At 38.0% G+C, this 11,524-nt stretch overlaps 1 protein-coding gene across 1 annotated transcript; it reads left to right on the forward strand.

Moving 5' to 3' along the window:
* The first annotated feature begins 96 nt into the window (after positions 1 to 96).
* Positions 97 to 9,915, forward strand: LOC101736325 (nucleolar complex protein 4 homolog B). Its single transcript, XM_012692563.4, has 10 exons — positions 97 to 277; positions 373 to 481; positions 1,725 to 1,927; positions 2,530 to 2,660; positions 2,838 to 2,983; positions 3,538 to 3,735; positions 4,778 to 4,949; positions 5,915 to 6,081; positions 7,293 to 7,480; positions 7,724 to 9,915. Exons 1-10 carry the CDS (start codon positions 155 to 157, stop codon positions 7,841 to 7,843), a joined length of 1,557 nt encoding a protein of 518 aa, XP_012548017.1. The 5' UTR covers positions 97 to 154; the 3' UTR covers positions 7,844 to 9,915.
* Positions 9,916 to 11,524: the final 1,609 nt, after the last annotated feature.

An 11,524-nucleotide genomic window follows, 5' to 3' on the forward strand; every position in this document is an offset into this window, starting at 1 on the left:
ATTTCAATTAATATATTTTTAGAAAATAAAATAAGAGTTTCCTAGGCACAGGCATGTTCATTAGTCGTTTACCTAATTACTAAACGAAACCATATTTTCTAAGGTTGCCCGCCTGATCAGTTGTCACTTTTTGTCAATCCTTTTCAATACAAAAATGGCTGCTGTGCAACAAAATTTTTCGAAAATGATTTCGGGACAGCTTCGTAATAAAGCAAATGAGTTTCTTAACTCCAGAAAACATGCGAACAATCTTGCTGATATATTGCAGATGTTTGAGGTGAGCATGAAATCCCTTGTTCATTTAGTACAACGAAAAATGTAATGCGTCATAGGTTACATTTGTAATTCGTGATTTTAACATTTATATTACAGGTCGAAACAGACAATTATACGCCGCTAATGCTTACAATAGAAGTAATATTCACCGAACTATTAAAACGGGGCGATTTAGTCCAGGAAATAGTTCCATTAAAGCCTGCAGGTATGATTTTGTTTTGCCGCACGAAAATGTGTTTTTGAATTGAATATATCGATTTTAGCATGGTGCGAACCTGACTGTACGTAGATATACGTTGTGTTTACGTAGTATGTAAGCTGTGTTACGTTGCGAAAAATGTTGCTGTCTAAATTTGTCAATTTAGCTGCATACTAATTGACATTTGCTTTTAAAAAACATTTGAATAAATATATGAAATACTGCAATTATTGCAGTTGAACCGTAATTACGAAGCTAACACGTTGGGATTTTAAGTACTAACGATTCAGTTTTTAATTGAAAAAAAAAGTAGTCATATAAATATATTTTTTACTAAATAAAGTTTGCAATTTGCTATTGTGTGGGCTGTCACTAGTTTCAAGGTCGTTTCTGTAGATATGTTTGTCTATTTAATTATCTTCAGGTTTAGTTATCTTATTTTATAACTTATTTTGTCAAAATTAAACTCAATGTGAAGCTATCATTAGCATATTTTGAATCAAAATCTCAATTGTGTTAGTTGCTTGATAGAAATTAAAATGAATTAAGAAAACTACTCCACACTTTAATGGAGAACTAGACTTTTTAGAAATATATTTTGAAATCAATGTTTTTCCCTGATTATTATTAAAATCCATAAAATATCTAACTGTAGCATAAAATTATTATTGATTACTTATGACTTTCGTACTATTTCTAAATCACAAACCTACAGAAGCAGAACATAGATAACAAATTATTTTATTTTAAAAAGCTGAACATATTTTGTGATTACCTTATTTTTTAGTAGGGGAAAGTATCAATAATTACAAAAACATAATATAGTCTATATATTAAAACATTCTCAAAAACAACTGTACCTTTTTTTATTTTAATTATTCTTGATTGTTTTACATTACATTAGATGATTTACATTCGCTTAGTGTTAACTAAATCTATTGCATTTTTAGTCCATGACAAATAGGCAAGATAAAAAAATCAACACTGAAATTTTTATATTCAATTTGTGATCAATCTGGAAGCTGTGTATCACCACCATATGATTTATTTCTGGTGTAAAGTAATTAAGAATTATGCTTTGCTTTGAATATGCAATATCATGTTTCAAAGTGAACGTGGTGTACATGTTGCGGTTTCTGGTAGATACTAAAACTTTAGTCAGGGTGGGAACTGGTCTGCCTAAACTCTATAAAAAAAACAGTATTCAGAAAAAATTCAAAATTCAACTTGAAGAAAATATATTTTTTAGAACAAAGTCCAGAAGCGGAGTACACAAGATGGCTTCGTGAATGCTACGAGACTGCTCTCGCTCGTATATTAGCTTGTGTAATGAAAGGACGCACAAATTCTCGGCTGCAAGCTCTTGTCACAGCCTCCAAATTACTGCAAGTTGAAGGGAAACACCCACTGGAGCAGAGCTCTGGATATTACTTCCCATCGTTCAGATTGAAGGTAATTGTGTGTGTGTGTTAAATGTGCTTAAATTACATTCGTTCTGTATGTGGGTGGGATAAATCTAACATTCATCATCACCAACAACTTCAAGAAACAGTTTTGAGACAATAATTGGGATCGGAACAGCATTGTGAGCACCTTAGTAATTCAAGCTATGAACCCATGCATCCACTCCCATACACTTTAGCAGATGAGCAGCTACTTCATCTGCTTCAATGTTACCCTTCACAGAGAACCCTCTGTACCGCTTAAAGATGTTTTTTGTATAGTATGTCGCCAGTGATTTCATTAATACTTATGCTTAATACACATACTTAAAGCAAAAGAAGCTGACTGATGTCCTACCAAAACATAAAAATGTAAAACTTCTTTGTTAACAAGACTATTCAAATTTTACTAAAATTTTGTATTTTTTTACTTATATTTTACAACGGCCAGAGAATCATATCAGTAGGCAGCGGCTTGGCTCTGCCCCTGGCATTGCTGAATTCCATGGGTGACGGTAACCACTCACCATCAAGTGGGCCGTATGCTGCCTATAAAGGCAATAAAAAAATAAATATCATCACTAGGTATTAACCGAAAGTATTTTCTTACAGAACATTTTCACAGTACTGTTGGACTCTGATATGTCCATGTCAGCTCCATTAGCACGTTTCCAAGAGTTCACAGAGTACAAAGATGTGCAGCAGTATGGACTGAAAGTTCTCTCTACCCTGGCATATCGGAAGTGAGTATATTTTTTCCCACTAGAATACAGTCAAGGTTTCTAACTGTGAGCAGAAAGAAAACTCGAGATTTCACTTTCAGTAAAACTGGACTCTGCATGTACTCCAGTCACCACATAATGTGGCATTAACATTGTTATATTTGTGATTATCATAGTAAGCAATAATATTTGTTCTAGGTCTCCCACTACAGTCTACATGCAGAATTACTTGGAACTTCTTGACAAACTACTAATCTCAGAGATTGCCACTGAGACAAAAACTAAAAATAACAAAGGTGGTGATGACCATGAAGAAGAATTTAAAGTTCTATGTGGCACAAATGGTAAGAGAATTGAGTTTAGTTTGCATGTAAGCACATTTATTGGAAGATTCTCAGACTGGTACTTAAATCAGATAATATAGCTATTAAAAAAATTTACTAGAAAATTTGCACACATCACTGGCTGACTGATGAATTATATAAATTTATGATTTGGGCATAATATCCTGACCAGTTTTTTTTATTAGATTCAGGCTTGTTAAATCTAATTTTTAGATTTTTTTTTTTCTTTTACTTAAATCTACTTAGAAATGCCAAAAAAATCCTTTGTTTTTGATGTCATTTACCCTTGTCTCGAAAACAAACACTATGTCCTGCAAAAATCTTCCAATTTGAATATTATTTTCGGTGTTTCATAATAATATAATAATTTATGTAACATGTAAAAAACAAAAATTAGTGATACGTGGGAGTGATCTCCCATATAGCTAAATAGCAACAAGATGGTGTTGTTCATCAGTCTAACCGTTAAACATGATGTTTATAACATCATGTTTAACTTAGACTTTGCTCTAATGCGGAGGTGTCTGTATATACAACAATGTGGCTTGTCGCAGCCAAGGTGCCATTCCCGTACAACCCGGGCGTGTGTCGTCGCTACGCCAACCGCTGCTGGAGCTTCGCGTGCCAGTGGCCGCTGTGCTCGGAGCCGCGCACGCACCGCCGCGCCCTGCTGCTGCTGGTGGAGCGCCTCATGCCGCTGCTCAGCAAGCCGCACCTCGCCACCGACATGCTCTGCGACAGTCTCGACGCCGGTCAGGAATAGCTCATCTCGCCCTCTCATTATCATAAAAAGTGATCAAGGCAAATTCATCGGATAATGTGTTTATTTTTTATTTTTATTGCTTAGACGGGTGGACGAGCTCACAGCCCACCTGGTGGTTCCTGGAGCCCATAGAAATCTACAAAGTAAATATGCCATCCACCTTGAGATATAAGTTGTAAGGTCTCAGTATAGTTACAACGGCTGCCCCACAAACCGAAACGCATTACTGCTTAACGGTACAAATAGGCAGGGTGGTGGTACCTACCCATGCGGACTCACAAGAGGTCCTACTACCAGTAATGTGTAGCTAAGTTCTCTGAGTATTATACCATCGTACTGCGAACACCAACCAGATTTACTGGTGGTAGATTGTACTGCAGTGGTGCACGCTTAAGCACCACCTATCTGCCTATTTCTGCCGCGAAGCAGTCACGCATTTGAATTAGTTTGAAAGATCCTCATATCTCAAGGTGGGAAGCATGTACCTCGTGATATGGGCTTAGCACCGGAAATCATTTAACACAGCCACGTCTCGTCTGTCTCAGCAACAGTAAAAAACCTTTATTGGTGGTAGGACATCTTGAATCCTCATGGGTAGGTACCATCCTGCCTATTTCTATTGTGAAGCAATAATGTATTTCGGTTTGAAGGGTAGGACAACAGTTGTACTGTTAAAACTGAAACTTAGAACTTATGTCTCGAGGTGGGTGGCGACATTAACTTCGTAGGTGTCTATGGGCTCCGGTAAAGACTTAAGACCAGGTGGGCGGTGAGCTCGCCCACCCACCTAAGCAATAAAAAAAACAAGACTGAAGCTGTTTTTGTAATTCACACAAATTATAAGATGATGGTTTTTTTTATTGCCCTTGTAGGCAGACGAGCATATGGCCCACCTGATGGTGAGTGGTTACCGTCGCCCATGGACTTCAGCAATGCCTGCCGTTAAAAATGTTAGTAATGGAAGTTGGTAATGCAGTATTAAAATTTGGCCTCTGAATGAAGTTGTAATGGAATGATTCGACTGTAAGCAGGCGGTCCGATCAGCATGCTGGCGCTGCAGGGCGTGCTGGAGCTGGTGCGGCGGCACAACGTCGACTACCCGGACATGTACGACCGCCTGTACGCGATGTTCGAGCCGGAGATGTTCGCCACGCGCTACAAGCGGCGCCTCATGCACCTCGCCGACATCTTCCTCAGCTCCACGTGAGTCGGTCTCCGTGCTCGCCTCACGTGCTCGCGAGACCACGTACCATCCGGCTTTGGAATGAGCTCCCCTCCACGGTGTTTCCCGAGCGCTATGACATGTCCTTCTTCAAACGAGGCTTGCGGAGAGTACTTAACGGTAGGCAGCGGCTTGGCTCTGCCCCCGACATTGCTGACGTCCATGAGCGACGGTGACTACTTACCATCAGGTGGGCCGTATGCTCGTCTGCCTACAAAGGCAATAAAAAAATGAGACGTTTGCGATTCAACAATTTGTTGTACCTGGCGGCATAGATATCCTCGGATTTTTTTTTCCTACTCGGTCCCTTAAGTACGGAATGTTTTCATCTAGAAAGTTCCGGGCGCCAATATTAAATCTTTCTTTGATAGCATTTTTTGCGTACCTACAACGAAAGCTACGTTCACGTCTTCACTATTGTAAAAACGTTTGTTCAGCGTTAAAAATTATAGAGACGCGGGACTGATGACAATATAATAATTTTATTATATTATTTTAACCCAACGTCTTTATTTGGTATTGAAGTATGTTTTTAGATTGTATATATCGCACCTTTAGAATTATAGAGACCCTATTCGAAATTTTCGGATTTCGAAAATGGACCTATAACGGCCTCTTTCAGCGACTCTTAATAATCTTTTTTCTTAAATCAAAGGACCAAAAGTAGCTTATAAAGGGACAGACTTATCCATCGGTTTCTTTCACTTCGTCCCCTTCCTCTACGTCTTTTCTTTCTTTTTACGGTTTGAAAAGTTCAGTCGAGGTTTTAAAAAAAAAACCCTTTTAGGCAGACGAGCATATGGCCCACATGATGGGAGTGGTTACCGTCGCCGATGGACTTCAGCAATGCCAGGGGCAGAGCCAAGTCGTTACCTACCGTTGACTACATTTTATGGGTTATGTCTATAATTCTACAGGTGCGATGTATTTATGTGTAAATTGACAGACATTTGCCTGAGAGTTTGGTGGCGGCCTTCGCAAAGCGTCTGTCTCGGCTGGCGTTGGTGGCCTGCCCGGAGGACGCCGTGGGGCTGCTGCAGCTCATAGCCAACCTGCTGCTCCGACATCCGGCGTTGAAGCGCATGATCTGCTACGAAGATACGCCCGCCATCAGTGAGTCAATTGTAATAATTAAATTGAAAACAATGAAGTCCAACAAAGTCAATTGTGTACTTTGGACCAAAGTAGAAAAGGTATTTGGATTGAAGCTATTTGTTGGTACAGATAATTAGTTTTTTTTTCTGTAAATTTCTTCATATCTAATGTCTAGTAGTAAGTGACCGTAGCTACTGCATCACAGAGTTTGGGTTGCAGTCACTGTCTTTGTGTGCCTATGCTTGTTCTATGTTATTAATTAATCAAATTTGTTGTGTATTATGTAGTGATATATGAAAATGAGATATTTAGTATTTGAGTTCAGATGTACTTGCATTTGTGTGTGGGTCCGCCATATTAGATTCATATTAAATCGAATCTATAATTCTATACTAATATATAAATCAACAATGGTTTTTATGGATGTTCCGTTATAACTACTGAACCATGCATCCGATTGACTTGAAACTTGGTATCCATGTAGAAAATACATGTACTTATTGGATAGGCTAATATTTTTATGAGTGTTGGACTCCCTGATAATAATGAAAATAAATAATAAAATAAATTTTAAATGCCTAGCGAAGCGGGCGGGTACGGCTAGTGTTTAATAAGCGTGATGTGTTGTCTGTAAACGTGGCGCCTGTGTTGCGCCGCACGTAGTAGCAGCGCAGTTGTAGCGTGGTCGCGCCCGCAGCTAGAGAAGAGCCTTTCCGTTGTTTTGTAGCAATGTTGGAACCGGTTGCATTTTTTTTTTCGAAACCTTTTGCGGCAATAGGTTGCTTTTGCAACAGGTTTTTTTAGTAGTCAGATCAGATAATGAAATGAAAGCAATGAAAAATCTTGTATTTGTTAGTGATAAATCGAAAATTAATAATAATAGTAATCTACTAATATATTTATTTTTTATTGACATTTAAAAATACTAATTGGCGAACTTTTTCGGTTGTAAGTCGGGTCCCAAGCTGTTTTATCAACGCTTAGCAGCCGGCGCGAGCTCGCAACAGGGTAACGCGCGCAACGGGGTAACGCTCGGCAACAGTATGCGTCAGTCAGAGTTCACAACTGTCGTTACGTGCGCAGCGCGTTTCGCATTACGTTGTTTTTAATTTCTGGCTTTCGTTCGTTTTCGTAAACAACCTAATGCACGATTTCTCGTAACAGGTTACATTTTATTTTCAAAGCAACCTGTTCAGGTTTCGTAAAAAATTAGTCATCTTTACCCGCAGTGTCGAGCGACCCGTACGTGATGGAGGAGACGTGCGCGGCGCGCGCGGGCGCGCTGGGCTCGTCGCTGTGGGAGGTGGCCGCGCTGCGCCGCCACGCCGCGCCCGCGCTCTCCGCCGCGCTCGCCGCCGTGCTCGCCGCCGCCGACCCGCGCCCCGAGCCCTTCAACCTGTCCTCCGGGGACGCCAAGGTTTGTGATAGCGTAGCGACACGACGCCTGTACCCCTCAATAAATAGTTACAACGGCTGCCCCCCCTTCAAACCGAAACGCATTACTACTTCACGGCAGAAATGGGCAGGGTGGTGGTACCTACCCGTGCGAACTCACAAGAGGTTATACCACCAGTAAAAAGTATCTGTTTAGCAGACTGTACTAATACCGCGGGTCGGCTAGCTCGAATACATGAATAAATATACTTAACTCTGTACACAGATGTTTGATGCTGAGTTGAAGAAAAGATTCAAAACGATCGAGATGAACTTTATCCGGCCTCAAGGTATGACTGCGCCCTCTGGCGAACGTCTCATGCAGTACTGGGAACTGATGGCTTGAATATCGAATCGAAATAGTCTATAAAAATCCAGTGCGAGAAACCCGGTTATCGATACTAATGTAGAATTTAAACTTATCGACTTTAGATTCGTGTAAGTTATTGAAATGTTTAAAAAATTTTAAAATTCGATATAATCCTCTCTTGTTAAATATAATAAATATATTTTTACACAGCCACAATAGTCGTAGAGTGCGAAAGTCGAGTTTCGAATTAATCGATACAAGTCATCGATTACATCCCTGATATTCTAAATGTTGCATCGTCGTTTTAACGCGAACAACACTAATGACAAAACACGAAACATTGTTTCATGTTTAAATTTAACATAACTTATTCGGCCTACATATGGACATACATTACGGACTTGTTGATTAAACAAATCATTGTACTGTATTAATCGTTAAGGACTAAAAAAAAAACGAAATGATCTTATTATCTTTTATTCAGTGTGTGTGACGTGATACAAACATTTCATTAAAACAGTTCATTACCAAAGTTTAAAGTAAATTACATGTGATTAGCGATTGAGTTATTTGAATTCGAAATTTAATAAAAGCTCTAGTACCCCAGTTGTATTAGGATCGCTGGTTCGATCCGAGCACCCGGAATGTGCTTTAGTTACTGCGTTCGCGGACTTGTTAAACTTTTGAACTCAACACTTTGGACCAGAGATTTTGAAAACGTTCAAACACGCATACAATAATCTTAAAACGTACACACGGAGATTACATTATCGTAATAAGAGTACAGCAGTGGTAGTTCCATTTTTCCAACTGGAAAGACGAATGTATTACACCATACAGCCTAATATTTTGTATACCCTATTCTCTTTCTTGAAAAATGATATGAAGATGATTATTTTGAGACATTAATAAATTGAGATGACATTAAATGAGATGTGATGATGATGATAATAATGTGATGAAATAATATTATTATCTCAGTAAAATGGTGGTAATTAACTAAGACTTTTTCAATGGACTTTTTAAAAGATCCCGAGAAACTACATCCAGCGGCTTTGTTTCATTTTCCCACATTTGTGCACTTACACACATACTAAACAGTTAATAAACCACCGTTATTATACATTGAAACCTGAAGAAACACTAAATAGATAAAATAAAACAATTCACACAACTTCGCTCCTCGTGTTCCCCCAAAAAGTCTCTCATAGAGTACAGTTAACACAGGCGTTCTTTTTTTTCTCGTATTATCAAACGATTGAGTGTCAACCGCCGGATCCCGTGATCATCACAGCGTGGATCCCGTTGCTCACCCTGAGATGATTTCATTCTCAATTGCATTAGTAGAGTTGTTCCCTACTTCCACATTACAAAGCAAGACACTTGGTGGCAGAAATTGACAAAACAGTGCCACTAACTCTACTGGCTAAAAGTACAGAAAGTAGGAATTGGGGAAAGGAAATAAAATTATGAAGAAGAAATACTGTATTGCAGTAACTAGCTGTGAAGGTTTGTGTGCATCGTCTCATCAATGGACTATTGGTCTACTCAAGGTGTCTCTGGCCCATGTGACGACCGCGTGCAATCATTACCCTAGCGCCCTCTAGTTTAGCGCGCGGTCAGAATGGAATAGGTCAAATGTCAACAGCACCATATGTAAAACAGCGTGTAAAATAATATAAAATAAAATATTTTATCGGATCATAACTCACATGGGCGTTCAAAGGGTTAATATCAAAGCATGGGCGGTTCTCGTTCGGAATCGTCAATCGACAATGTCATTGTCTTTGGACACTAACAGAGTTCTTTGATGTCTGGCACTTTTTTTTCCTACCTAATCTGATTAGCCTTGAGAGGCTATATCAGCGTTGTCTCGCACGTTCACATTAAAAGTAGAGCCGCATGTTTTTGTTGAACGTATATTTAAGATAGTTAAAAGTAAGATTAAAGCATTTGTAGCGAAAATTGACGTTAAAAAATTCACCAAAAATAACTTTAAATTAACAAATACGAAAAATGTATGTTTTAGTTTTTATACAAGACACATTTAATTTTTACTTTGATGGTATTTTTGAGACTTCAGTAAAACATTATGTATTGATTTCCTATATATTTTTTTTTATTTCCGGCAACATTACCAGATAGAATTTACAATTATGTAATGTAATGGCGGGTCTTTTGACAAAATGTAAGCGTTTCTAAACCACATTTCTGGGTACTAACAGTAAGTGGTCAGTAGTTTGGCTAACTTAATGAACAATACCGAACAAATAATAACATTGAGTTAACATTTAGTTTGTTAATGTCAATCAAAGTATTCGATATCTTACCTAAATTGGACACAACTACCTAGAGTGCTGTAGGTATTCATTTTTGTACTTTTTCCTCAAACACTGAAATACAGCATCGGTTAGACAGAGCCAGCAAGCACTTTACTACACACATTGATGTAAAAGAAAATCTACTTTTCACGCACAAAATCACAGAAGACATGACACACAAGTTCTCATGAGGATTCGAATGTTTTATATAATTTTACCATCATGGTAATACCAGCTGTAAAGATGTCATGAGAACTCAAGAATTTTCACTATCATGGCAATACCAGCTAAAAATCTCTCACGAGAATTAGGATATGGTTTTGATAAAAAATAATTTAACATCATGGCTAGAAAAAGGTATACGTCCTCTTAATAACAATGCTTAAAAACATATTTATTTCCCATACTAATTAAAAATTTTACTGCTATTATAATCTTTTTTATCATCCCACTCTAGTCTAAGAATCGATTATAACATTAACATTAGTCTTCCCTTTTGTTGATTCTGAATATTACGGTTTTACATAACAATAAAACCGATATTATGTGCCGAGAAGGAAAACATACAGCATTGTATTATGAAGAAGCAGTGTGTACTTAGCTTAGATTCCTTGTCTATGTCCAACCATAGACCGTCAATTTAGTTCCATCTTTAGCCGCTAGGTGCTGCCAGCAAGTATAAAGGGAGCGCAGCCATCTTTGATCTTCATAGTCTTCACCAGGAAGAACTTCCTGCAATGCTGTATGTTTTCCTTCTCGGCACATAATATCGGTTTTATTGTTATGTAAAACCGTAATATTGATGTGCCTTTGGAAAACATACAGCATTGTATTATGAAGACGTGTTTGTTATCTGCTGGTGAAATTATTAAGCACAACGCTATGATGAAATAGGTAAAGCCATAATAAAATTATGAAGCGCAATGATAATGTTCATAATTTATATAATTATTAAATCGAAAAAACAGTTGTTAACTTCCACGTTAATTCAATAATTAAAAAATATTTATAAGTTTGTAATAAACATTTTATCTTGTATATACAAGAAAATGTATAAATTGTATAAATGATGTATATACATCATGTAGAAGTAAATGTGTTGAAAAAAAGAATCGTGAGGATCTTTACGAAGCTCTATTATTCGGCAATAATTATTGTAAACGTTTGGATGATTTGCAATTGCCTCTAGAAAGTATTTCGTCCATTGGTTCATTATCAATCCATCTCAGAGGCTACTGCTGATCTACCACTTCTTAGAGATGTGTTGATGCCATTACCTCGTAAGGTTGAACGAAGACCAGTTTCCAATTACAGTACGGGATGCCGCTTTTGTGACAACACACATGGTTAGAAAAAAGTCCTTACGAATCTTACCGGGCATGTCTTTAGTTTCATG

This window comes from Bombyx mori, chromosome 15 (genome assembly GCF_030269925.1).
Source record: "Bombyx mori chromosome 15, ASM3026992v2".
NCBI lineage: Eukaryota > Metazoa > Arthropoda > Insecta > Lepidoptera > Bombycidae > Bombyx > Bombyx mori.

Excerpts from the sequence above, each read along its gene's own strand:
- LOC101736325 (XM_012692563.4), top strand. The coding sequence starts at position 155 with ATGGCTGCTGTGCAACAAAATTTTTCGAAAATGATTTCGGGACAGCTT. Across the intron at positions 278-372 it reads ATATATTGCAGATGTTTGAG|GTCGAAACAGACAATTATAC; the intron begins GTGAGCATGAAA and ends TTTATATTACAG. Across the intron at positions 1,928-2,529 it reads TCCCATCGTTCAGATTGAAG|AACATTTTCACAGTACTGTT; the intron begins GTAATTGTGTGT and ends ATTTTCTTACAG.